Source organism: Triticum aestivum, chromosome 3B (assembly GCF_018294505.1).
Source record: "Triticum aestivum cultivar Chinese Spring chromosome 3B, IWGSC CS RefSeq v2.1, whole genome shotgun sequence".
Classification (NCBI taxonomy): Eukaryota; Viridiplantae; Streptophyta; class Magnoliopsida; order Poales; family Poaceae; genus Triticum; species Triticum aestivum.
In genome coordinates this window covers 695,109,404-695,136,147 of record NC_057801.1, presented here as the reverse complement: position 1 = coordinate 695,136,147, position 26,744 = coordinate 695,109,404, and the positions used below count along the sequence as shown (strand labels likewise).

Sequence of the window (26,744 nt, the reverse complement as noted above, 5' to 3'; positions counted from 1 at the left end):
CGTCAATACTCCAAAACCAACTAGGGGTGGCACTACATGCACTTACAAACCTTGCCACATTCCATCTTGTAGAGTTACCCGGGTTATTAAGGATGTATCGATCCACCTCGGCCAAAATTGGCCTCCTGCCATCGCTTCCTGCCCCCAAATTGAGCTCCCGTTGTCGGCACCCGCCATGGTCCAAAGCAAGGCCACCGTCCCGGGGATGCTCTTGTGGCAACGGAGGACTGAGTTGGCATGGCCATGCCCGCGCCCTTGTCCTCGTCGAGCCCCAGGTTGGAGGAGGAGGAGATGAAGGAGTGAGAGGAGCCGGAGGTTGAGCTTGAGTCATGGGAGTTGGTTGAGGCGAGCTCACGATGAAGGAAGAGATGGAGCTTGAGGAGCGCCACGTCGTGAAGAACCAACTCGCCGCAAAACATGTCGACCAGACCGCTTGCCGCCATGTTTGCCCCTTCTAAATATATTGATATCCCTTGTTATTTACTTCCATAATGCCACAATGGTGAACAATAGTACTAAATGAAAGGATCATAATAATTCCTTTATAAATTTGCATTTTTTGATATGTATACACATACTCGTTTACTAATACATGTCGATAAATTCACTCTTCCCGGAATGAAGGTGAAAAAACATGATATTTCTTGTTGTTTTTTTTGGCATGACGTAAGTTTATAGTTCATTGAGCTTGGATAACATAACAACAAAACTTACGGTTCTCAATTTATTTCTTGCAAATTTCTGTATTTGTGTGAATTGACAATCTGAACAATATGTTTTATGTAGAAATAAATGTGAGAACAAGACACCGGAGGTGTGTGTGGAATAAGTTCTAAAGTGTACATGTGGTAAGGTACACATATGCACTTGGAAATCTATATCATAACCAATTTAAGGAGTAAAAACTGTAAATTGGACTTTGCATTATAGATGTATAGACAAATGACGTATAAAATATTTCAGCCACAGAACATACAATATTTAAACTGTACATAACGAAGAAGTAGCTTGTCTTAAACAATCCTAAGAGTAGAGAAACCAGATGCATAATATTCTAAAATGATCTAAGACCGATGACCCCTAAGGAAGGGGGGGGGGGGGGGGCAGTCGAGAGTGGAAGTGTTGTTCTCTTCTCTGGAGTGCATATGCCCAAGACGAAGAATAAAATTTGAAAAAATAGTGAAAAAGACTGATTTTTTTTTATAAACATTGTTAAATGTTTTGCTAACATGCAAAGTTACATGACTGGAAAACATTTGTTAGAGTTAAAAAAAAAATCAATGTTCCAAAGTGCTTTAAAAATTTGCCCTATTTTGGAACATTGTTCTTTTTTTTGCCCGGGCCTCCACGAATGTTTTTTCACCATGAGTTTTTGCGTGTTGGCAACACATTCAACAATGTTTGTCTTCCTATTTTTTCCAGATGCTACTATTCACCCGGGGTGCATATGCACCCAACTGCAGAAATGTCATGTCCGATCAAGAGCACATATTTCCAAGGTTAACATTAAATTTGTAAAATATATGGTAACAATTTTCTGAAAGAATTTACATGTGTAAATTTTCTAAGGTCCTTTGTGTTTTTGTAAATTTTCACGCAGGAGAAAAACATGTTTGCGCCCTGGGCAGAGGGGGTGTTTTTTCCGACAAATGGTGAATTTTATTGACTCAAAATGAAGCATCAAGAAGATATAAACACAACAAGCACACATCCGGCCTTTGCATTGTTAGGATGCACGCAGCCAACACCAATGCACGCACACAAAAACGCCGGCAATGCCAAATTCATATAAGACCAAAGTTATGCATAAACGAGAAAAAAAACAAAGCAATCAGATCTGCGATCGGCAAACTGCAACAATGACTGTATTCACACCAACCAACTCATGACACACATGGACGATGAGGTTCTTGAAATAACAACACCTTCAAGAATGGAGCGACCCTCAACGGCCGCCGTCACTGAATCCAACCACGCAAGGCTAGAATCTAGGTTTTTACCCTGAAAAACCATTCCGAACATATCCGAGTAGTGCCTTCAACAAAGTAATGATGTCAAATCATCGTCATTGCTTGGTACCAATTCTGGCCAGATCTAGGATTTCATCCCGGAGCTCAAGGCCGGATGCTTGAGTACCATTACCATCGAAGTCACAACAGAAAGTAAGACAGGGTTCTGTTGAGGGCACAACTCAACAAGCCCTAAAGACAAAAACAAAGGCGGAAGCACGGCCATTCCTTAATGTCAAACCATCATTCATAATTTGCATCTCACGGTCGAAGTGAACCATCGGATCCGGAGAGAAACTATCACGGAGACCTGTTGATGCCCACACACAAACACCAATGTCTATGTGTTGAACATATTTATTTATTTTATAAAGAGATGAGCTACTGAAAAAATCTCATAGCCCTAGAGAAGAGATTATCCGGTGGAAACCAGCTTAAGTGAAAACAACAATTGAAAGTTTTCAAGAATTCTAAAAGAATTAAAACATGCCTTTTGTTTATAGCTGAATTCGTTTTTCCCGTAGTTTTGCCCCGGCACAAAAGGTCCCTCCACTTCCCCACCGAATTTGTTTTTTCTTCCAAACATATCAATCCAGCACAGGATCTGACAGTTCTGCCCCCAGCACAAAACCTACCCCACCCCACCCACAGAAAAGCCACTGTGCCCCACACCAACGGCCGTTCCTGCGTACCCCCCGGGCCGGGGCGTTTCCAGAAGTTTCGTGGTGGCGCCTAGGCGTGCTGACAGACAGCAACGGCCCACAGACACCCCTCCCGTTTTCCCGTCACCGCGTCTGGGAAAACGCAAAACAAAACGGGAGGCTGAGAAAAAAAGAGTCCGCCGCCGTATACGGGAGAAAAAAAAGGAAACGCAGTCCCCAGGCCGTCGCGGGTCCCCACGCCCTGCTCACGTGCGCAGCCCCCCCGCCCGCCACGCGCCGCCCTCGTGAGCCCCCCGTCCTCATCCCCTCCTGCCCCCCTCGCCGCCTATTAGAACCCGGCCTCGCTGCCTCCTCAGGCAGCCGCCAGTGCTCAACTGCGGCAGCTAAAACTCGATTTAATCCCCGGAAAATAGATAGATCGCCTCTGGGCAGCGGCGACCGCGCCGCCGCTTCGCTTCTCGGCTTGCTCGGCTGGGTGAGTAGAGCTCGCGTCCCTTTCTCCCCGTGTAAAATCTATCCTTGCTGTTTGTTTTTAGGATTTGTTCTAGTCCTGTTTGGTGCTCGGGAGCGGGATCGCCCCCGGAAACTGGATCTTTCCGTGGTTCTGCTTCGAATCGAAAGCCGTTTCCGTAGTTTTTTTTTTGTGGCTGCCTGTGCGCGAAAGCTACTTCGATCCTGGGCAAAGCTCCTGGTTGTTTTCTTGGATATTCCTAGGACTCGGATCCTGATATTTGCACCGGGTCCCTGTCTTCCGCGGACGCTTATCCGCCATGGAGGCTGGCCCGGTTAGCATTTAGTCCCTGAAGATTCGAGCTAATCTCTCCATTGAATTCTCTGGATTAGCTGATTAATGGAGATTTTTCTGGATTAGCCGATTCGCTTCTGGCAGCGGCGGAGCATCTTATGCTTTAGATTGGTTGTTCTCGCTTATTAAAGGTTTGCGTTGCTGTGCACGCCTCTGGCGGTTTATAGAAGTAGAAGATCCAAGAGGAAGGGGCCGGAACCTCTGGCGCTTGCTTGCCGTTTCCATTTTATTTTGGCTTTGTGCTTTCCACGGCTGCAGACCCCAAAGCTCCTTTTGAGAAGGTCTGCGTTGTGCAGAGTTCACTCTCCCGGGATTTTTGCGCAAGTTCCTCGATTGGAAGTTGCTAGTTGCCACCCGCAAATATATTTGATTCTAGGTGATCTCATAGATTGGATTGTTGATACAGAGGTGCTGATCCTAAGGCTGTTCATTCTTACGCCACTTCTAGCTGACTTTTGGTTCCTTCTGAACGCTTTGATTGACTTGAGAGATTAGTGCAGTAGTCGTTGCTTCTTGAAGAATTCTTTTCTCGAACACGCATCTAAATGCGTGACATTTTGTATTACAAGGAACTCTGCCGTGGAAGAGATCTCCATGGTTAACAACGGCTTATTGGCATAAGCCAACCAAAAAAATTAAAGCACAGGGCAAGAAAACGAAACAAAGCAAAAGCAGAAAAGAGAAATCAAGTACAGGGCAAGAAACGAAACAAAGCAAAGAGACAAAGGGTGGCACTACTTATCGAGGCAATAGCGTCTAGGTTCTCGATTGTATTATTGCTCCATTCCTCTGTTTGTGTTCCCTACCTAATTTTGCGGGTATTTATCTTCCGTTCACTAGATGTGACGTGTTTAAGTAAAAGTAGTAAGAACCCTACCTTGATCAAATAATTGCTAGATCTCGGTGAGGGCTTCTGACAGCGACATTCCAGTATGGTCTAGCGCATTCCTGGGAGGTTACTTGGGTGCATTTACGTTTTTGTTGCGGATACTTATTACTAATCTAACCTATTGACTCTGTTTATATAAGTTTGCTAATAGCTGCACTACTGAATGCAGGTTTATCTGTGAAAATGGTCAATGCACAGATGGTGAGTGGGTACTTGGACAATTCGTTCAATGCACTCGTGGTTTCTGGTGGCGGTGAGAGTGGTGGACAGACACAGAATGGTGTCACAGACACCACCTTGTCAGGTTGGAAGGACCTCCCCATGGAGCTTCTGCTGAGGATCATATCAGTCGCTGGAGATGACAGGATGGCCATTGTAGCCTCCGGTGTTTGCACCGGGTGGCGTGATGCACTAGGATGGGGAGCCACTAGTCTCTCCTTCTCGTGGTGAGTGATCTTCAGTTCTGCATTTCTTTCTTATGTGAATATGACCAATATTAGATTCTTCAGTTAACAAGATGGTTCAAATTATAATTATGAAATGTCACTTGCAGGCTGTAGCACAACTTACCACTGGGCTTGTAGTTTAGATCATTTTGTATATTATATAATTCAATTGTATGATTTATTGGAAGTCCACTGCAAATGTGAAAAAAAAATTGTCAATCAATTTGGTTCTTCAGCTGTCCAAAAACATAAAATGTTGTAGTTATACAACCATTAAAACTGCTCAATCAGATGATATATTTGCCCCAAGAAACTTTAATTTCTTAGTTCGAAATAAATAAATTGTTTGTTCAGGGCCTTATGTGACGACTACTTGTCTTATTAGCAATGTTTGAAGTGCAGTCCAGATGAAAGGTTATTGATTGACCAAAGTGTCATTTTCAGGTGCCAGGACCACATGAATGAGTTGGTGATATCACTCGCCCACAAATTTACAAAGCTTCAAGTCCTTTCTCTAAGGCAAATCAAGCCTCAGCTTGAAGACAGTGCAGTGGAGGCTGTAGCAAATTCTTGTCATGATTTGCGCGAGTTGGATCTGAGCAGAAGCTTCAGGCTTAGCGATCGGTCCTTGTATGCTCTGGCACATGGGTGCCCTCGCCTTACAAGGCTGAACATCAGTGGATGTTCCAATTTCAGTGATGCTGCTTTGATCTACCTCACTAGTCAGTGCAAGAACTTGAAATGCTTGAATCTATGCGGGTGTGTGCGGGCAGCATCCGACAGAGCGTTGCAGGTACTAAAGCTGCGACAACATATTTTGCGTGAACCTTTATTTAATCTCTGTTATCTTGGTGCAGGCTATAGCCTGCAACTGTAGTCAGCTGCAATCTTTGAACCTTGGTTGGTGCGATACTGTCACTGACGGGGGAGTCACTAGCTTGGCATCAGGATGTCCTGAACTTAGGGCCGTCGACTTGTGTGGCTGCGTTCTTATAACAGGTAATTTGTTTGATCGATCTCATGTCCCTGCAGTCTGCACAATCTGGTGCTCTGTTGATTGCTAAAACAAAATATACAAGGATATTAGCACTTTTTTCTCTGCTCTGCTAGGTAGTTTTAACTTTTTAGTTACTATCAGACATGCTGACAGAAACAATATCAGCACTGATCCTGGCTTTCGGCCAAGTTTTATGCTTTGCAATCATATTGTAATGTTAGGACAAGGCATTTGCAACTTGCATTATTTATTGGAATGCACAATCTCAAACATTACATTACACGCATCCTTATATGTCTTCTTACATAACGTGCTCTCTTCCTGATTTTGTTAAGTTGATTCTGCATCCTTTTACCCTTATACACTGTTCTCTGAGGTGCAACCTCCATACTTCTCCAAGATCAAGTGTGCTCACCCAAGTTTATTTCGGTTGTTAATCATGTTCACCATGTAGGCATGTACGGCATTGTTATCCAAGTTCATCATCGTTTACAGTGCTGTGGTTGCTTGTCAGTCGCACGTAGAGGCATGCTCTTTGCCTGAAATCTGACTCATATCCGTTTCTCCTTCTTCAGATGAGAGTGTGGTTGCTCTTGCAAACGGCTGCCCTCACCTGCGTTCCCTGGGGCTGTACTACTGCCAGAACATCACCGACCGTGCCATGTACTCGCTGGCAGAGAACAGCCGCATCAGGAGCAAGGGCATGAGCTGGGACACGGCTAAGAACAGCCGCGGCCGCGACGACAAGGACGGCCTCGCCAGCCTGAACATCAGCCAGTGCACCGCGCTGACGCCCCCGGCAGTGCAGGCGGTGTGCGACTCCTTCCCGGCGCTCCACACCTGCCCGGAGAGGCACTCCCTCATCATCAGCGGCTGCCTGAGCCTCACCACCGTGCACTGCGCGTGCGCCCACCACCGGCACCGCGCCGGGGCCGGGAGAGCCATCCTGTCTAACCATGCCTACTGAGGTCCATCCATGTGTGGATCATGGCAGGGTCTGAGATCCCGGTGGGGCTGAGTTTGTATCGTGTTGTATCACCGAATGTGAAGTGGAACCCAAGGGTGCGGTGGAAGTCTGTGTGTCTGTACTTGGACATTAACAAAATGAGTTCTCTGGAGAATATGTGAGAGCCTTGCTTGTGCAATGTGCCTGGTCAGGGATTTTTTGTGTGTGGGTGTGACGGGACTGATCTAATTAGAAGAAAGCCACACGATTTACTAAGCTGAGATAATTAGAGGGGATTGAGACTGTGAAGCTGAATCAAAACGCCCCCCGTGTCACCCTCGCTCGGGCGGCGCCCGATTCTTCTTCCCGGACAACTCTTACTACACCACATATCTCATGTTACTGCTCACTAGAAACTGACGGAGTTAATATTGAATTAACCAGCAAATCAACCTGTTTAATAAGATTTTGTGTTTGATCAGATCTTGGGTTCATTGATGAGAAATTACTGTTTGAATATTGGGTGAGCTTTAGGTCCAACCATCAATTTTAGAAAAATCTCGCAAGGCCCATGTAGGTGTCAATGACAAGGGACCTGGTGGAAAGGTTAGGTGGGACGTGGTGAAAAGATTAGGCTAGGGACCTCCTGTGTTTATTGCGAAAAGGAGTCGCGGTTTCGCACAGGAGGCGGCTCACCTTGGCCGGCCCATCCGATGTCTTTTGCAAATGAAACTTCGCAAAAATAGAGCACACTCTACAGATATGCACGTGCTGCGCTAGCCACCGCGACTCATGAGCTAGCCTCGTGAGCTATTTTGAAATATTTGTAGCATCGATGTTAGAAACTGCCGTAGTGGCAAAAAACAAGGCCAGCTCGTGAAAATTCCATAAAACTTGTGGGAGAGGGATTGAACACAAGTCCTCCCACCAGAGAAGTGCATACATAGCCACTATAATACGCGGCAGATTAGATTTTTTTTAATTCCAAACCAGATTTTTTAAAAGTCATACCTTTTGAAACGCGATCATTATTTAGGAAACTTAATTTTTTTCTAAATATAGGAACACAAATTGAATACGAAATCATTTTTCAAAATTATGAAGTACTTGTTGTAAACGCAAAACATTTTCTGGAAAACAGTAATAAATTTGAAAAACTGAACATTTTTCAAAATTACAAACTATTTTTCATAACTCGAGCATTTTATTAATTTGCGGACTAATTTTGAAAGAGTAAATATTCTATGAATTTGTGAAAAATAAAACCATAGCACTTTTTGAATATGTGAACAAATTTGAAAAATAGGACATTTTTAAATTACGAACCATTTTTAATTTGTAGACAAAAATTAAATATGCAAACTTTTTTTGAATTTGTGAACAAATTTTGAAACTGAACTTTTTTCAATATGTGAAAAAAATTGGAAAACAGGAAAGAATTTTTTGATATTCCTGAAATTGATGTGGTATTTAATATGAAATGTTTGCGATGAGAAGGAATACATGTGGCTTGATGATGTTTTATATTAATTTTTGAATTTATGAACAAAATTTGGAAACGGGAACATTTGTCTGAAAATTCCGAATCAATTTTGAATTGTTAATAAAATTTAAACATGTGAATATATTTTTAATCTGAATTCTTGTTTGAAACAAATTATTTTTGTGTTTGTGTACAAAATTTAAAAACGTGAACATTTTTTTATTTCTCAAAATTTTATGAAATGAAGCTAACAAATATTGAAATTCTATTTTTTTGGAATTTGTGTATAAATTTTAAAACAAGAACATTTTAAGAAAAAGAACAAAATTTGTAAAATACGATTTTTTTATTGTTTGAACATTTTGGAATAGATAATAAATTTGAGAAAGAAAATGAGAAGGAAAAGGAAAGAAAAAAGAAACAAAAATGAAAAAAAAGTAAAGAAAATAAATATAAAAAGGAAAAAGGAGATAAAATGAAAATGTGATCTTTTTTTTACGGAACACGGTAGGCAAAGCTGGCCGGAACTGATATTACTAAAAGAAACGACAATATATACAGCTAAGATAATTTGTGGGGATTGAACCTGGGAAGTAGAATCACAACGCCCCTCATGTCACCCTCGCTCGGTCGGCGCCCGATCCTTCTTCCCAGACGACCCTTACTAGAACACATTTCTCGTATTACTGCTCACAAAAAATTGGCGGTATTAATATTGAATTAACCAGCAAATCAATCTGTTTGTCAGATTTTGAGTGTGTTGATCAGATTTTGGAGTTATTGATGAGAAATTACTGTTGAATATGGGGTGGGCTTTAGGCCCAACTAACAATTTTGGAAAAATTTCTTAAGGGCCAATGTAGGTGTCAAGGAATGTGATTGAAAGATTAGTTAGTATCACCCCGCTAGTGGAGGAAGAGTTGAACCTCCTTATCTATACTACTCTATAGTGTACGAATTTCAAATTTGGTCCCCTTCTCTCTCCTCTTAGCATCCCAACCAAACACCAGCCGTTGATTCAGCTCGCTGCACTGAAGATCTACCGTCAGATCTTTACTGGACCAAATCTAACGGCTAAGATATCCAGGATTCGCGGTCATCCCCGCGCGCTCAGGTTTGGCGGCCTTCGTCGCTCGCGCGACCGAGTGTTCTAGAAGCACCCAGAGCGTCCCACCTATAAATAACATAAAAAATGACGCACTATCTCTCCTCATCGGACTCTGTTTCATTGCATCCCCACGGCCCTCGCTGTCGCCCGTACTCCGGTCTTCGCCGCCGGCCGTGGCAAGCGCTCCGCTGTTTGCTCATCCGTGCCAGTTCGGCCCCAGTCGTTCAAACTCGGGCCGCCCCAGAGGTTTCTCCTCCAGGCGCGCACCATCATTTGCTACTGTTCCAGGTGGTCACCACCGCCACAGCTTCCTGCCATCTCCGACCGTGCGTGTTTCAGGCCAACCAACCCTGGAAGCTATTGTTGCTGCAATTGCTACCGCCCGGATGGCATACCAGTGCAGCTCGACCGATGTGAACACAGCATCCTCAACCTCAACTCCTCAAGCACTCACGGCTTAGATCTGAAGAGGTAAGATGCCATCTGAGGAAGTGTAGAAGTGGTACTAACTTCTGTAAATATATGTATATTTTCCATTTCCGTGTATCAGATGCCATGAACCTGAATCCAGAATTTGTATTTCAGTATAGAAATCAGGAAATATATCACAGCATATTCTGACCACCACGTGTTTGAGTTTATGTCCACAAAGTTTTTTTCCCGTTTCATTTCTGATAGACTTCCATGTAAGTGTTACAGCCACTTAAAACCCCATCTTCAATGATTTTAACATTTGAAATTATTATTTTTATATAGAGCAATGCGTGTATGTCCACTGTACCATGACAAAATGAGTATTAACCAAAGAACAATACTGTCTATTATTGGAGTTTGTATCAAGTACTCCCTCTGTAAAAAAATATAAGAGCATTTAGATCACTACTTATGATCTAAATGCTCTTAAATTTCTTTACGGAGGGAGTAATATCCAAAAAAAATGGTTTGTTACAAGTGTTTGAGGTGACTCAAGCTTAGGTGCATATACTGCTGCATGTTCTTCCTATGCTTATGCTAATTATGTCTACTATGTTGCTGAGGGCCTTAGAGTGTGGACAGTTTTCTAGGAAGCAAGTGAAAGGAAATTCAAGTAACCACACAACAAGATCCATTGGAATGCCATCATGAGCTCCTTTTCAAGATATTACAAATGTGGTTGACTCACATAGTTTATCAAAAGGGAAACAAAGTATATCTTTAATTCTGGTCATCAGATTCTCGTAACAAAATTTCAGTTTCTTAGATGTTGCTATATAAATAAATAAAGCTATGCCTTGTGTGTTATTAAAAGGGTGCTGACGGGTTGTTTGAAGTATTCTATTCATTTCAGCGCAAAGATTTCTTGGTTCAGTGGATCATTCAATTACTGGGATGAAACGATCAATCAATCCATCTGGCATATCCATACAGTCAACTACTACATGTAGCTCTACCAGTAGAAGTGTCACCGTGATCAGGAAAGATACTTCTGGATGACTCCAGATCAGGACACTGCCTACCTGCAAAGAAACCATGAGTACAAAGAGAGAATGAAAAATCCCGATGAAGTAGTAGTAATGTACAATCTGGGAGTCAAACTTATGTACCAATTTTTAAGCATGCAGCACAACTACTCTCGGCACTACAAGTATAGAAGGTATATTATAGTGCAATAATATCATGTCTTATTTTTTAATATTAACATCATGCCCTAATTATTGTGTGGATGGTCACTCAATCAGATTATGTTTATCTCCAAAACCTGCATTTCTGATAATTATAACATTAACATCAACTTACTGCTCTGTAATTATTTGTCAATAAATATTATAATGTATATTTTTCTGGCGGAACACAGACCAATATTGTAGGTTTAAACTTTCTGCATCTTACAATATTTTTTGAGTTGGCATAATCAGTCTGGTTGCTAAAAAATAGACTGTTAACATATCTACATCATGTACTGAATCGACAGGTACTGGTCAACATAAGCGTATAGCAGCATTCCTAGAGAAGGGCAGTGGATATAAGAGAAGGAGAATGTCGAATGGGGCAAGTTGTAGTAATACTGGAAAGGAAACACTTTAGTCAATGAGCATGAAGACCATGACAACGCCATCTATGTCCCAGATGGTTGTTTTCCTGCTCTAGAAGGTAATACAATTATTAAGGTGTACCATAGCTCTGTGCATCCATGCTTCAGGTGACATTAGTATTAGACAGCAGCTTCATTTTGGCAGGAGCAACGCTCTATAGTTGTGGATTTGAGAAGTACTGAAAATGAAGTGTATGTATCTCGATAGGTATTGTTGTATACAAGAGATAACTGTCTATACACAATACTTGAGATCAACCCTGGAAACAAGTTCAGTCTGCACATAACAATAATTATATGGTGGGTGATTCTTGTTTGGTTATAAGTTTTTTATGTTCAACTTGTATCTGTGAGCACTTGAATTCTTACAAATTGTAGCTAAACTTTTTCTTACGCTGTACAGTAGGATACATGTTTGGAAAATAGCTATGAGCACTTGAATTCTTACAAATTGTAGTTAAACTTTTGCTTATGCTGTACGGTGGGATACATTTTTCAAAACCTATATATAGATAAGAAGCAAGGGGTAAAAATTTGGAGTGCTCATTTTCTTTTATATAAGTTTGATCATTTGCTATCTTTCAGTTCCATCTTACTTGATTACTACGTGCAAAGCACGTGCAGTTTACTAGTAATAGATAATTGTCCACAAGTTATTGGAGCTTAGAAGAGAAGTGTTTCCTGCGTGCAGTTCCGCCGCCGCCCGCCTCGCCATGCCTTGCGTGAATGAGCTGAGCCAAGCTTAGACCCATGTCACTTGTGCCCTTGCGGTTAATTTTTGCCGGCCAGGAACGGAGAAGGTGGCTTCTAACCTTCCTCGGAGAAATTTGCCAATTTTAGAAACCTTCCAGGCGGTTTTGGGAAGGTTCTGTCGGGGTTTCCCCCTTTTTTTCTCTACCACTTGTACAATTTTTTTGGTTTTCTTTTATAGTTTATTTTTCGGGTTTTTTGTATTCCCCTTTTTCTTGACATTTTTGCAAATACATGTTGAACTTTTTGTATAGACAATAAACATTGTTCAGATACACCTTGAACATTTTTCAAACAGATGTTGAACATTTTTCAAATAGATGTTGAACATTTTTCAAATAGATGTTGAACATTTTTCTGAATATAGGTCGACCACTTTTTAAAATGCATCTTGAACATTTTTAAACAATTGTTAGATGCACGTTCACCATTTTTTATTACACATTGAACCTTTTTATATACAAATTAAACAATTTTCAAACACGCATTGAACATTTTTCGAATACATGCTGAACATTTTTCTTAAATGCACATTAAATATTTTTGAACATTTTCTATATGCACACTAAACATTTTGTGAATACACATTAATCATTTTTCAGTACACGTTGAACATGCTACAAACACACATTGATTTTTTTAAGTGTATGTTGAACAAATGCATGTTGACCATTTTTAAAATACATGATGAACAATTTTAAAGTACATAGTGAACTTCTTTTAACTCAGGTTGAACATTTTTTAAATACATGTTGAACATCATTAGGCATTGCTTTTGTTTAACCGATGTAAGATGTGACAACTTAAGCTTATTATTGCCACTATCAAAGTGATAAAAGTTCTGCTCTAATTGCGACCATAAGAGAATAGATCCATGTGGTAAAGCAATAAACACGAAAATGTGGTGCCACTTTAAGATAGGGGAAATAAATGCACTCTCAATTCTTCGAGATGGCCGGCAGTCGGTGGAGGGGCTCCGGAGGAAAAAGATGTGATGTGTGCTTTTAGCGTCGAGATCGACACGCCGGTGGCGATAGAGCTTGATTCCGGTGACGACAACAATCGACGATCATCTCGGAGTGGGGCGGGCGATGGCGGAGGCAGTGGGGTGTTGGCGGAGGCAAAAGGTGGTCGCCGGAAGCAACGCCGGCGACGATGCAGTGTGCGGTGGGGACGGTGCCGACGCAGGTGGAAGGAAAAAAAATTACTCCAGAGTCGGGTGGCCCGGAGTAATCTTTTTACTCTAACGCATATAGGAGATCGGTTAGGTGCAGTTTGGAGGAACAAAATCGATTTTTTACTCCTCTTACGCCTTTTAGGTGATTGGTTAAAAATGCTCCAAGACCCCCTACATGGCGGCCGGCAAGTGTAGTGAAACAATTCTACATGTATCAGTCTATCAGTTCATTGCCAGTTATATAAATTTGACGTCACTATACTAAGAAGACTAGGCCCGTAAGGGTTTCATTTTTCTGTTTTTTTTGGAATTTTTTTACGGCGTCTTGGTAAATTGACGCGTGTTATCCTGAGTTGTCACATTGATGTGAAGCTGTGTTTGACCACGTTACCATTTTGCACGTTCTACTTTGATGTGGCGAACGCTGCTTTCATGGGCTTCGATCGTGTGACACGTACGAGGTACGATCGCCACGTTTCAGTTTTTCTTTACGTCTGTCGGTTCAGCCGGTGGTTCCAGATATACCGTGGTTTACCCTTTCATCGATCCTCTCGAAGGATCTGGTCAAATCCCATGCGACTGTTTCACCGCCCTCCACCCGTATAAAATGCCTCCGGGGCGTGGGCATCTCAAAGACCTCGGTCGCCATCCATATCAGGCCCCTACCCCTGCCTTGCTTCATCCTCGTGTTCTCTTCCCGGCGCGCCCTTCCCCTGTCTCCTCTTCGCCGGGGTTATCAGCGACGGCTTTTGGGGACGCACACGGAAGCCGCGGCGGATCAAGAAGGAGCTCGCCCCCATGCGGACGGCGGGGCGCCGACGGCCTGATGATGGGCAGGCCGAGTGTGAATGCGTCCGGTGGCCGGCTGTGGGGGTTGTGACTGCACTTGGCCGTAGGAGATCAGGTATGCTGCCCCACACTCGTGCTATCTCTCATGTTCTTTTGCTCCCTTGCCACAACGTTGTTGCCGCTCCGTTGCGGTCGCGGCGGTGCCCGCCGTTTTCCCCGACCTTCGCATGGTTGTGACGTTTTACCGTGACCCATCTACACTGGGCCACCGGCCTGTGCTACGTTGCTTGCTACTCACATAGCCTTGCAGCTGCAGAGCTGGGTTGCTTCCCCGTCTTGCTTCTGTATTCTAGACTTGAGGGCGTTCGTAATTTATTTTCTTATCAATTTATCCTTTAATTTGTTGAACTGAAGTCTTAAAATTTTGCACCTGAAAACACTTTATGAACAGTTCAGCAAAAGCATTCTAATTGATGAAAATGGAAACCGCTTTACTGTCTCTAAAATAGATCTTGATCTGGGCTGAAAAGAAATCAATTTAGAGTTATTTATTTGTAGGTAAGTATACTGATGCATGGTGCTATGATGATAGGATAAAAATAAATAACTTTTCTATTTCTATGCTTGAGCCCTATTTCAATTTCAGGTGTCCAACCATTAATTTTTCGTGAGGAGACGTACCTAATTTCAGGACTACATGTCAGTTATTCAGGTATATAACTATCTAAAGGGAGAGGGGCTTGGCTGCTGGCCTCCCATCAGGTTATGGCCCTCCACCGTATCCATCTTATTTTGCTACTGATTAACATTTTAAAGTTGCATCCCACTGCAATGTGTTCATTTCTACAAAAGTTTGTGGCAGGAGCATAAAAGGGGATAAGATCACCTCAGAGTGCCCTCTAACACGAAGATCCCAACGTATAGGAGGGCCTATCCAACCAGGAGGAGGTGGCCGCAGAATCAGCACCGGCGACAATCATGGTGAATGTGATGTGCTTGGCGTGGTGGCGGTCCCCGGAAAAGTGGAGGGCCGCCGCCGTGGTGCTAGACTTGGAGCATGCATGTGTCGGTTAAAATGTGGCAGCAACCTGGTTATCTTACACGATATTTGAAAGTGTTTTCCATGACCCAACATTTTTGGTGAGTTCAGTTTTACTAATTTATTCTATGTAACTTCTCTGTTCTTATCAAGTTGGAGTTGAGGAAGTAAGCTTCTGGGACAGGGTACCATGCATGAATGCCCAAACTGTCAGTACTTATCTTGCATCATCATGTTAATTAATCTCACTGAGCTTTAATATTCCTTTTATCATATGTATTATCTTGGTGCAAGCAGGTGCAAAATGACTAATGTAAGGCAACCGTGACATGATTTGCGCTGTAAGATTGATGGACCAGCTATTTTGAGCAAACGTCGGAGAAAGGCATCCAAATTCATGGATACTTAGTCCTTCGACCAATGTTCCAAATGATCATGTCAGTTTGCGGGTTTCAAAAGAGGAAGATCATGAAAATTGGCATTATTTGTGCTGCTTCTTTTTCTGAATTATCCGCATCACAATCACTTGAGTGTACTGTTTTTGCAGTTTTCAAACCATCCATTATTGACACCTACAGGAATCAATATTAATGTTTTTTATTTTAAAAGTGAATTTTACAATAAATGAACAAAGGAGCAAGGGACCATATAGGCTGGCTTCCACGGTTCTATTAGGAGCACTGCATTGTTACTTCTGGTTATCTAGACAAATTGATGCAAGTTTGTATCGACATGGTATATTACCACGGTACCACCCAAGTTTTGGTTGTGTATTGTAGTTTATTTGTTGGCACAAGTACACAAGCTGAATTTCATGATGCATACTTGCAATCTTGCTCGGTTGTTGTGAGGAACTTTCGTCTATTTATGTTTTCACTATAGATTTAGAATTTTCATCTACATCCTATTCTTTCTAATGGAAGGTGGATTTTCATTACATTTTTACGTTTGTGGTTTAGGTAGGACAGGTGAGCTGAAAATAGTTTCACAAGTACACTATATGTGCCTTTACATTTTTTCCATTCTACTTAAGGTATGTGGTTTTTTAAGCGTCTCAAATTTTAGTTTGGTTTGATTTAATGATTTATCACTGTCTGAAACACTAGAGTTGTACTACTTGCAGGGGAATTCCAGACAGAGTTCATCCATTCAGTGAAGGCATATGTTCAAAACATCTGTGGCTTCAGATTCATTTGAAACTCTATTAGGTGAGTGTTGACACTTCCGAATAATGTTCATTCTAGCTATGATTGTTTATGTCAGTATACAGTTTGCTCTCACCTTTTCCCCAAAGTGCATGGGTAAGGCAGGCGGCCGCTGCAGCTCGAGCCATGGCCATGGCCGGTGCATGACAGTAATGATCAAATGGTTTGTTGCCTACCTTACGCCGAGGAGGGGTTGCTTCTGTCGTCCTCACCGTCCGTGTCCAGCACCTTGTCCTTGCTCCCTCCATGGACAAGGTTGTGTCCTGCCCCGACACGCCCAAATCTGAAGAGGAGAGGAGGAACAAACAGGGCGTCAGTCAGTCAGCCTCTTCGATTCACGCATGGGACTCGGCGGAAATGCCAGTGCCGAGGAGGGATTCATCACCTAATTGGCGCTTCGAGCCGTCGGTGCCCACCGGCGAGGCAATCTGGTTCTCGGAGGGGCCGACTGCGCACGCACACATTGGGATTGGTCAGGAGCGTGGGCGAGAAGGGGAGGTAGGAGGAGGTGAATGCAGATGCACGTAGGGAGAGGTGCTTACTGAGCGGGCCGATGTGGATGGCGTCGAACTTGGTGTTGGAGAAGTAGGCGCAGGTGACGAGGAGGAAGCCGGCGACGAGGCCGATGCCGAAGTTGCACAGCTCGACGGTGCGGCTAAAGGCCTCGAGTGGCGGTGCCGTGGTGGTGCGCATAGCCCGCCTTGGCACCACTGCCATCCATGGCCGGCCGACCTCTCATCTCCTTCCTCTGCCTCTGTTCCTCTCTCCCCCTTCCTCTGCTCCGTTTGACTGTTGGCGAGACACGTGCCGAGGGTGAGCGGAGCAGGTGCGCCACACGTATGTAGCTAGCTGAGTGAGAGAGTACGTGTCCTCACATGCTTATTACATCGCCGAAGCATGAATCAGCGGCATTGTAGTAGACAATGTAAATCACATGTTACCCTTCTCTGTACGAACCACTATATTGCAACTCAATTCTACTACCAAACCTTAAAAAAAGATGGCGCGGCGTGCGGCCAGGCATTACACGTTGTCCACCATCTATGCAATCTTCCCAATATAGTCATCGATGACTACAACTACAATGCTCTGAAGACAATGTATAAGAGCTATTTGGCCGCCCAAGAATAGAGAAGACCAAGAAAGAAGAGTTATTATAAATACAAAAACAACAAAAAGCAAGCCTTCAACGAGACAAATGAAGACGAATAAGGATATTCAAGAAAATCTGCCTCCAATTTCAAGATATCTTGCCAATCCACCGAGAGCCGAGATGTGCATCCGCAAACTTAAAACCACCCATCTAGCCGGATGATCAACATTGCAGGTCTAAGAAAAGAACAAAAACTCTAACTAGACGAACCATTTTCCTGTATGCACTACTGCATCTGCACTACTGCATCACGATCTCTCTCCTATGTACCACAAATGTACTAATCTTTGCCAAAACATGTCTTGGGACCACTTACAAAATATTAAAAAATAAATAAATAGCAAATTAGTCCATGTGGCGCGGCGTGCCGCCGCGCACTACCCGCTAGTAATATCTAAGCTTCCTCGATTATAAGAGTTGTGAGCGCTCCGGGGCTAGGAGGGTCATGTGGTCCTGTCTCTTATTTTCTAGAAGAACTACTTACCTTTTCTTAGAAGAATCATGTCTTTTACTGGATGAATATATATTGTTTTTCAACACAGTACAATCGAAGTTGCTCATATACACGACTACACGAGTATACGCCCACCCCTATGAATGCACGCACGCAAACCTTACTCGTATGAGCACTTCTGAGAGACTAATCGGCACATAATCTTAAGATTGATGAAGTCGTCACAGATGTCTTTGTAGTCGATGAGAACGTCTTCTCTCACTGAACGTTGCGAAAAGGCCTGGAATAAATCCAGGAAAATGCGAGCACTAATGTCAAGTTTAGGATTTGAACTCTAGTGGGCAACGGATACCAATGTCCTACTAACCATCCAACAATAGGTATTGTTTACTGTTTAGGTCAACCATCCTACTATGTGTGTCCAACACTTGATGGGTTACGTGTCACTTACTCTCTGAGCTAAAATCGCGACATCTATTTTAGATCAGAGGGACATCTTTTTCAAGAAAAAAAGGGTTACATGTCACTCATGTACATCTGGTACGAGGGAAATTAATTATGCAACCCACTATATCCACACATATCCAAGTAATGTACAATCACACTGTCGCACGGTCACCGCCAGCTTGGCCCATCACCGCCCCCGCGTCACATGGTTGCATGGGCGCCGTCGGTCCACCACCATGTCGCATGCATGCCCATCTCTCCATATTTCTCCCATTCTCTAATGGCGGTACGTCCGAGCCATCACCGCATCCTCCTCACCACACGGTTGCACAGGCACCCGGCCCATCACCTGCTCCTCCCCGTCATATGGTTGCACGGGCGCTGCCAGTCCATCACCGCCTCTTCCGTACCACACGGTTGCACCGACACACGACCTACACCGCCTCCTCCGCACTACAAGGTTGCACCGGCTTTGCATGTCCACCACCACGCTGCACACCCCGCCCATCGCTCCATCTTTCTCTCCTTATTTTGTGCGGTAATTAATGTCCAAAGATGATGACGCTCGGGGCCTAGAGGAGCAGTCGACAAGGTAGGCCGCCATGGCTAGCAATGGCGCTAGATAGGGATGACTGTCGTCTTCAGAACCTGGTCGCCTTCATTAACAAGCCATGGTCCACAAGATCTACAGTACTACTCATGATACCTCCTTCCTCTCCCTTTGCCATCCTTTCTTTGGTAGCCTGATTCAAATTCAAACTCACTCGCTTCGGGGCTAAACAAGTACCCGATTATTACCGGGATTTTATCTCACCGTGTAAGATTTCAATCTGAAAGCCTTATTCTTCACTGCTTGTGGATCAACAACCTCAGACAGTCCATACATGGCATGCTTTATGGTGCCTCTGTTCCACAATGCAGTGCATATTAGTTTTTTCATAAGTCAAAGATGTCCATGTTTGATCAAGTTTCTAGAATAAACTATCAATATCTCAAGTACTAAATAAATAAATTATAAAATTACACGTGGATATTGATTTTTTAAAACTTGGTCAAACATTGATACGTTTGACTTTTCAAAACAAAGTATGTACTATATTATAGAACGAAGGGAGTATTAATTAGCATATGGTCTGCGCCTAAGGAGCACAGTCTCTAACTGAATTTAATTGGCACTAAAACAATAAGACAAGATGATAACTAGGTTTTTCCATGAAGATAATTTGGTTAATTGACACCGGCTGGGCGCTTGTACACAGCTGATTAGGTCTTATTAATGCATCAGTAATGTTACATTCGAATGAAAACTTAGACCAGTCACTTGTATTATTATCTCTTGATCCTTCCATTTCCGTCTCTTCCTCTTAGAGGCCGCTATCAACATGCTTCATTCCCTTTCCTGTCGTTAGTTGTCGTTAGTCAGTGCCAAGCATTGCTTTTTATTTCAAATATGTTCTTTCTATTTTGATTCTAGCTACGCATCTAAATGGTCATACTAAAAACCAGAAGCCATATTTTTTGGTGCAGTGCTGCAACTTTGAAGTATTTCTCACCTCCACTACCCTTCTTATTTATTATTGGTGTTTTATATTATTTGTATGTAATCAAGGTAAGTTATGAAATACTGGTTGGTCAAATCATAGAGCTGTATAATTGTTGTGGATGGATAGTACAATTAGAAGGATCGGTTGCGTATATCATAGTTTTGAATTAGTTTTGCGGATGGATATTATCATGTCCATCCAGTACTATGATTTAACTCTGCAGGTTTAGGACATGCGTGATGTCAACCGCTGCTTTGGATATGTTTTTAGCAGTACTAACATATCATTTTTATGAAAAACAATAGTTGTAAAAAAAACTAAGTAATGTCCTACCAAGTAAATGATTGTGTGCTGGACATATCCTGCAATGCAACAAAGGGTGTTACCACCCCAAAATTATGGAAGTCAAAACACAAGACCTTGAAATGAATAACAAGCCTGACCCGCAAATAAAGAAGCAAGGAATCTATTCATAAAAACAATTAAACAAATCAACGGTAAAAAGGTAGAACGACGCAGCAAGGCGCGCGTATACTTCTAGTGTAAACTATAACCAAGGAAACTTCAAACGTGCATTTATGTGTTTAGGCCTGGAAGTTACTGTATGCGCCCTGAATGCGCCTTTAGTCTGAATTTTTTCTGTAGCTAGAAGAGGAAGCTTACATACGATGTTCAACTTCTTCATGCCAGAAGAGTTTTTTTTCCGAGGAGGATGACCCTCGGCCTCTACATCTGGAAGATGCATACGGTCATTTTATTGATTATTCTTGAGGACCTTACAAAGTATAATAACAATATGTTTGAATCTGCCATCTTGACAGTATCTGCCGTTACTTCTATCCAAATGATGAAGGGGTGCAAGCTGGGTCACATATCCATACCTCTCACCTAAGCCTAACATCTAAAGCTGGAGGCCTCGACCGAGCCATCTGCCAGGTCCGGGGCTCAAACCGGTCTGACGCACTCACATGTGTCGTTGCCACCATCTTCCACTGGTCCATCTTCAGAGCCGATTGAGGTGACAACCTTGACAGGTCCTCCGCCATCGACGCCACCACGACGCCAAACGACGACCTCCACCTACGCGAGCTTTGGCAGGTCCTTCGCCATTGACGCCACCACGACGCCAGCCGACGATCTCCACCTACGCGACTCCATCTCCAAGCAGCGAAGATAAATCCATGCTAGGAAAGGGCCGCACCACCGCCGTCGCCCACCACCCACAAGCGCCACCCAATCCCAAGGTTCCCAAAGCGGCGCCTTCAAGAAGGGAACGGAGCCGTGAGCGCCGCCGCCGCCCAACAGAGTTAGGGCTTTCGCCCGGGAAACCTAGGGAAAGGTGAAGTGAGGAGATCAATCCATACCGACGCCTCCAAGGAGGGAAATGGTGCCCTTAGGCGTTGCCGATGGCGCGGCTGGTCATGGCCGGCCAGGGATTTCGCCCGAACTAGATCTCCGCCACCAGCAGGACCAACCGGCGACCAAGAGGAAGCGCGGCCCGACCAGGCTGGCCCGCACGTCGAACAGAGGAGGAAGGGACGCGGCAGATCAGCACACCGACCGCCGCAAAAGCCATCGCCGGCCGCCAATGACCACCGGATCCACCACCCGCACGGCTGTTAGCCGGCCGTGACTTGCCAATGGAGCCGCCGCTCCAGATCCCGGGTTCCCCACATAGGAGCATGGCAACCGAGACCCTGCCGTCACAATCCTTGGCGCCCCGGGCTTGCCCGGCGGCTGCCTCAGGCGGCGGCGAGGGAGGAAGGAGGGGAGGGGGTGAGGAGGAGGAGGAAGTGTGTCTTCAGCCAGAAGATAATCGTTACAGATGATGTGTACTTACCCCTCCCTTTACATAACGGCATCCCTCATTTTCTCTAATAATAAAACAGATTATGTGATGAAGAACGAACCCAGTGGAACCACCCTTGCCTACGCGGAATGATTCTGCTATTTGCTTATCCTGTACTGCCTCTTCCATTGTAGCCCTGAAAAAATTACACAGTTCCTCTTCAAGATGAAAAGGCTGGCCGTAAAAATCAACACCATATTGTGACAAGGACGGTTATTTCACCGTTTGCAGTTACGCTGAACAGGTAGAGCTAGCCTATTCCCAGCAGCTTAGCTGTTATTAAGATATGAGGTGGTTCCAGCTCGAAATGGAAGTAAATTCTTCCGGAATACTCGGTTGAGGCTGTGGACAAAACCTTAATAAAACCGCATTGCACAAGGCTATACTGACTGTCAATCGGGCCTCAATTCAATCATCATTAAGACATCAACAGACTTTAGTAGACACCACAACGATGAGTCGATGACCATGACAGTATTGCTACCAAAGTATCAATTGATCTTCATGGCGTCCATGATGTTCTTGCCGTTGAGCTTGCTGGAGAACACGAGCTTCACATACTCCTCGACGCTGACACTCCTGTACCGCGGCTTCTCGTCTCCGACGACCTCCTCCAGCGGCCCGTACATGGTGCCGAACTTCCCGGTGTGGAACGTCGCGATGGACATCCGCTCCTCGCGTGCGTTAACCACCGCCCTGTGCTCCACGCTCTTGTACTTCCCGTTGGTGAGCACCTCAATCACGTCGCCGACGTTGACGACGAGGGCGCCGGGGAGCGGCGTCACCGGGACCCAGCCGCCTTTCCTCCTGATCTGCAGCCCGGGGACCTTGCTGACCTGCAGCAGCAGCGTCAGCCCGACGGCGTCCGAGTGCGGCGACAGGCCCAACACGCTGTCCACATGCGCCTCCGGGCAAGGCGGGTAGTAGTTCATCCTGACTGACTGCGACGCGGCGAGCCTCGTCATGTCCGAGTGGTCTCTCACGCCCAGGATCTCCGCCATGGCTCCCAGCAGCTCGCCTGCCACCCTTTGCACCTCCTCGGAGTAGTTCTCCAAGCAATTCCTGCCACAGCAAACAAATCAACATCATACAACGGTGGCTACCTGGTACGATTTTCTTCTGTGAGCTGATTATCCATGGGTTTACTTACTTGAATGTGGAAGGGTTGGACGGCCAGAGGCGGAGGTCGCGGTAGCTGGGCGGCTGCGTGAGGAGGAAGAACATGTCCGCCCAGTCGAGCGTCTGCTCCTCCGAGACGACGAACGCCTGGCCGTACCCCTCGATCTCTCCGGGCTGCTGCGCGAGGGCGGCCTTCTCGGCCAGCGGGAGCGCGAAGAATCCCATGACGTTCCTCTTCATCTCCTCCAGGGTCTCCTCGGGTATCCCGTGGTTCACCAACTGGAAGAAGCCCCAGTCCTCGCAGGCCGAGCGCAGCCTGGCGGCCTCCTCGCCCCGTCCGCCGGCGAGGCCGTTCGGACCGAGGAGCCGGCCGAGGTCGATGATGGGGACGTGCTCCTGTTCTTCGCCGGCAGGGGCGTCGTGGCGCAGGTCGGCCGTGTTGGGCTGAGGCCGCACATAGCGGCGGAGGAGGGTGGGCGTGAGCGTGAGGTCGTCGGCCCGCGCGGCGAGGTCCTGCACGTTGGGCACGGGCAGCGAGCCGCCGAGGTTCCGCGGCTTGGTCTCCTCCATCAGATCAGGTTGATAGATTATTGTGCTTGCTCGCTGCTCACTGCTCACCTCGTCAGTGATCGATTTATCTTGTAGTTGCAAGTGAAAGGCGGCCGGCACGTTTGTCTTGGTCCGGAGTCCTGTGCTCGTGGCGTTCGCCACGTTGAGGAAGGAGACGAACAAACTGCTAGCTGGAGTAGATTGCAATAGCTAATTGAGCTGTTGTGCAAATGCCAATACAAAAAGTCTGAGATACCGACGCGGTAGCTACTAGTACCACTTTTGTTTGGTTGTAAAGAGAAGAAGGGAATCACATCACGCGATCCTGTGTGCTAGTTTTTATTTTTTATTTTTTTAGGGGTTCCTGTGTGCTAGCTAGATTGATATCTAGAAGGAGGTAATAGCACCCTAGGTACCCTAACTTGCACAGAATGTGATGATTCAGTCCCAAATTTGCAAAACTTGACTTCATCATACCCCAACTTGCACTTCATGTGATGATTTAGTCCCAGGCCAATCAGAAAACGACAATTGGCAGCCAGGTGGCTGGCCCGGTCAATGCACGCACTTTTGATAAACCCCCCCTGCCTTTTCCCCTAATCAACCCGGCGGGCGAAGGCGACCTGCCGCGGTCGGCCTCGCTGTGCCTGCGGGAGGTGCTCCTCGTGCTGCAGCGCTTCAAGGCCATGGTGGCCGACTGCGCCGCGCGGAGCCGCACGCTGCTGCTGCTGCAGTCGGACGAGATGGACGCCGAGCTGCGGGACCTGCACCACGACCTCGCCACGCTGCTCGACCTCCTGCCCGTCGTCGAGCTCGGCCTCGCCGACGACGTCATGGACCTCCTCGCCCTCGCCTCGCGCCAGTGCCGCCGTTGCGCGTCGGCCGCCGAGCCGGAGCCGGCGCTCAAGACCACCGTGCTGTCGCTGATCGAGGAAATCGAGCGGGAGATCGTGCCCGAGCGGGAGAGGCTGGAGGAGATCCTGGAGGAGGTTGGCATCAACGACCCGGCCAGCTGCAGCGACGAGATCGAGAGCCTCGAGCGGGACATCGGCGACCGAGCATCGGAGAGATGGACTGCCGCCATGATCGCCCTCGTCGGCCTGCTCCGGTACGCCAAGTGTGTCCTGTTCAGTGCCACGCCCCGGCCTTTTCGGATTCCAAGGCGGACATCGATGTCGAAGATGACGGGGAGTCACCGGCGCCCCCACCGGACCTCCGGTGCCCCATCTCCCTCGATCTAATGCGCGACCCAGTCGTCGCCGCTAGCGGTCAGACCAGCGAGTCGATCGACCGGTGGTTCGGCTCCGGCAAGTCAACGTGCCGTCGTGCCCCAAGACGGGGCAAGTCTTGGCCAATCTGGAGCTGGTGCCCAACAAGTCTCTCAAGAACCTCATCTCCAAGTGGTGCCGGGAGAACGGCGTAGCCATGGAAGTCTGCGAGGCCAGCAAGAGCGAGCAGGCCCAGGCGGTGGCCGCCAACAAGGCGGCGCTCGAGGTGGCGCGCATGACGGCGTCGTTTCTGGTGAAGAAGCTCTCCGTCTCATTCTCCCCTGACGCGGCCAACCGCGTGGTGCACGAGATCCGGCTGCTCTCCAAGTCCGGCTCGGACAACCGCGCGTTCGTCGGAGAGGCCGGAGCCGCGCCGATGCTGGTGCCCTTGCTCTAGTCCGAGGACGCCGGGCTCCAGCTCAACGCCGTGACCGCGCTGCTCAACCTTTCGATCCTCGAGGCCAACAAGAAGCGCATCATGCACGCCGATGGCGCCATCGAGGCAGTGACCCACATCATGAGCTCCGGCACGACGTGGCGCGCCAAGGAGAACGCCGCGACGGCCTTGCTCAGCCTGGCGTCCGTCCATACGTGCCGCCGAGCCTTCCGTCGTGGAAAAGTTAGTCCACCTCGTGCGCACGGGCCCGACGAGCACAAAGAAGGACGCGCTGGCCGCGCTGCTGTCGCTGGCAGGCGAGAGGGAGAACGTCGGGAAGCTGGTGGAAGCTCGTGCGAGAAGCGAGCAACGGCAGCCTGCGGCGTAAGGGAGCAGCAGGAAATAGGTGGCGCAAACGAGATCGGGAGCAGCAAATCCATGCAGCCAACTCTCAAGGTCCTCCTCGTCGTGGGGATCCTCAATCTAACGCCGTTCTGTACCTCTGCCTGAAGCTCAACTGAACCTGTAAGTATAGATCTCTGTAGCTAATCTGCTTTTTTTGCGGAAAATCACCTGGTTAATTGTTACATGCCCATCGATACAGGATGTTCATGGGAAAATAAAAAAGTTCCAGGAAACTCAGGTTTATATGTAGCTTTTCTGTCTTCCAAGATGTAACCAGGAAATTTAGTAAACCAGGATATTAAGTTCCAAGAAGTTTACTTAATATCCTGGAAGACAGAGATCATGGTTTAAGTTCGGTTCCAGGATGTGAATTTTTGACTAAACTGAATTTAATTGTGAGTAAGATGTCTTTTTCTAACTTATAACCAAGAAGCTGGATATTAAGTAAACCAGGATGTATTTCTGTCTTCTAAGATGTAGTATTTTTTTTTTGACATATAAATAGGATATTAATAAGTAAACTTTCGTGGAAGGCACCAGCAATATACTCAATATTAAGTTAACCAAGAAGCTGGTCATATTCAGATAGTTTACTTAAACCAAGATCTTTCTCTTCCAAGATAGTATTAAGTAAACCAGGATGTTAATGGTGTAATTTATGTAACCAGGATACTAAGTAAACCAAGAAGCTGCCGTGGTAGGCAGATTTTTATGTACTGTGCTACCCAAATCATTTTTGTACCGTTTGCTTAAGGAAAAATCACGTTTCATGTTTTTAGGTTTCTTATTATATACCCAAATGTTATGAAACATTTGTCTTTGCAACTATCTGAGTCTCACATAATTAGGTGCTCAAATGAATTGACTCTCATCCATCATAAACGAGATGCATTGTTCAGCGGATTTGATTGAAGTCCTAAACTGAAATCAAAATTAACGTGAGGCTTCCTCTTTAGTCATTGCCATTCATTATGGCTTGCAACACCTGGCGCTGAATTTGAATTAATTCGGTCACAACAGACTGCACCACACACGTAATTAATTCTTGGGCCAACTTGTACCGCAGCTCGTATTACGCTAGTGTATTGAATATGTATTGCCTCTAATCAGGCCAAAGTAACGACACGTGAGGATTTCAGTGGATGGAGCACCTCGGAGTCAAAAATCTGCGTCCGCAATGTATGCTACATTTTACCATAAAAAA

At 45.6% G+C, this 26,744-nt stretch overlaps 3 protein-coding genes, 1 long non-coding RNA gene and 1 pseudogene across 7 annotated transcripts; 3 read left to right on the top strand and 2 right to left on the bottom strand.

Moving 5' to 3' along the window:
• The first annotated feature begins 2,947 nt into the window (after positions 1–2,947).
• Positions 2,948–6,953, top strand: LOC123071814 (F-box protein SKP2A). Its single transcript, XM_044495395.1, has 5 exons — positions 2,948–3,146; positions 4,535–4,811; positions 5,256–5,604; positions 5,669–5,810; positions 6,384–6,953. The coding sequence occupies exons 2-5, from the start codon at positions 4,549–4,551 to the stop codon at positions 6,773–6,775; spliced, it is 1,146 nt and encodes a 381-aa protein (XP_044351330.1). The 5' UTR covers positions 2,948–3,146; positions 4,535–4,548; the 3' UTR covers positions 6,776–6,953.
• Positions 6,954–10,680: 3,727 nt separating this feature from the next.
• Positions 10,681–17,218, bottom strand: LOC123071812 (uncharacterized). Its single transcript, XM_044495394.1, has 4 exons — positions 16,919–17,218; positions 16,762–16,824; positions 16,553–16,659; positions 10,681–10,841 (listed from the first exon to the last, which is right to left on the bottom strand). Exons 1-4 carry the CDS (start codon positions 17,091–17,093, stop codon positions 10,698–10,700), a joined length of 489 nt encoding a protein of 162 aa, XP_044351329.1. The 5' UTR covers positions 17,094–17,218; the 3' UTR covers positions 10,681–10,697.
• LOC123071813 (uncharacterized) lies at positions 13,953–16,925 on the top strand. Of its 4 annotated transcripts, XR_006434535.1 has the most exons (5): positions 13,953–14,247; positions 14,779–14,844; positions 14,985–16,204; positions 16,295–16,379; positions 16,466–16,925. It is a non-coding gene; the product is annotated as an uncharacterized lncRNA (long non-coding RNA). The 4 variants fall into 4 exon arrangements; XR_006434533.1 differs by having other exon boundaries at positions 16,295–16,925; XR_006434536.1 differs by having other exon boundaries at positions 13,955–14,247; positions 14,985–15,272; positions 15,469–16,925.
• A 4,988-nt stretch (positions 17,219–22,206) lies between the features above and the next one.
• On the bottom strand, positions 22,207–23,664 carry LOC123071811 (S-norcoclaurine synthase 1). Its single transcript, XM_044495393.1, has 2 exons — positions 22,974–23,664; positions 22,207–22,885 (listed from the first exon to the last, which is right to left on the bottom strand). Exons 1-2 carry the CDS (start codon positions 23,510–23,512, stop codon positions 22,315–22,317), a joined length of 1,110 nt encoding a protein of 369 aa, XP_044351328.1. The 5' UTR covers positions 23,513–23,664; the 3' UTR covers positions 22,207–22,314.
• A 57-nt stretch (positions 23,665–23,721) lies between these two features.
• On the top strand, positions 23,722–25,523 carry LOC123067712 (U-box domain-containing protein 16-like; annotated as a pseudogene).
• Positions 25,524–26,744: the final 1,221 nt, after the last annotated feature.

Bases quoted from the DNA above. Each gene is read 5' to 3' on its own strand.
- LOC123071814 (XM_044495395.1), top strand. From the start codon at position 4,549: ATGGTCAATGCACAGATGGTGAGTGGGTACTTGGACAATTCGTTCAAT. The intron at 4,812-5,255 runs GTGAGTGATCTT...TGTCATTTTCAG, and splicing joins ACTAGTCTCTCCTTCTCGTG to GTGCCAGGACCACATGAATG. The intron at 5,811-6,383 runs GTAATTTGTTTG...CTCCTTCTTCAG, and splicing joins TGGCTGCGTTCTTATAACAG to ATGAGAGTGTGGTTGCTCTT.
- LOC123071812 (XM_044495394.1), bottom strand. From the start codon at position 17,093: ATGGCAGTGGTGCCAAGGCGGGCTATGCGCACCACCACGGCACCGCCA. The intron at 16,660-16,761 runs GTGATGAATCCC...TCTCCTCTTCAG, and splicing joins CGGCTCGAAGCGCCAATTAG to ATTTGGGCGTGTCGGGGCAG. The intron at 10,842-16,552 runs GTAGGCAACAAA...GTTTCTTTGCAG, and splicing joins CAACCCCTCCTCGGCGTAAG to GTAGGCAGTGTCCTGATCTG.
- LOC123071811 (XM_044495393.1), bottom strand. From the start codon at position 23,512: ATGGAGGAGACCAAGCCGCGGAACCTCGGCGGCTCGCTGCCCGTGCCC. The intron at 22,886-22,973 runs GTAAGTAAACCC...TTGCTGTGGCAG, and splicing joins TCCAACCCTTCCACATTCAA to GAATTGCTTGGAGAACTACT.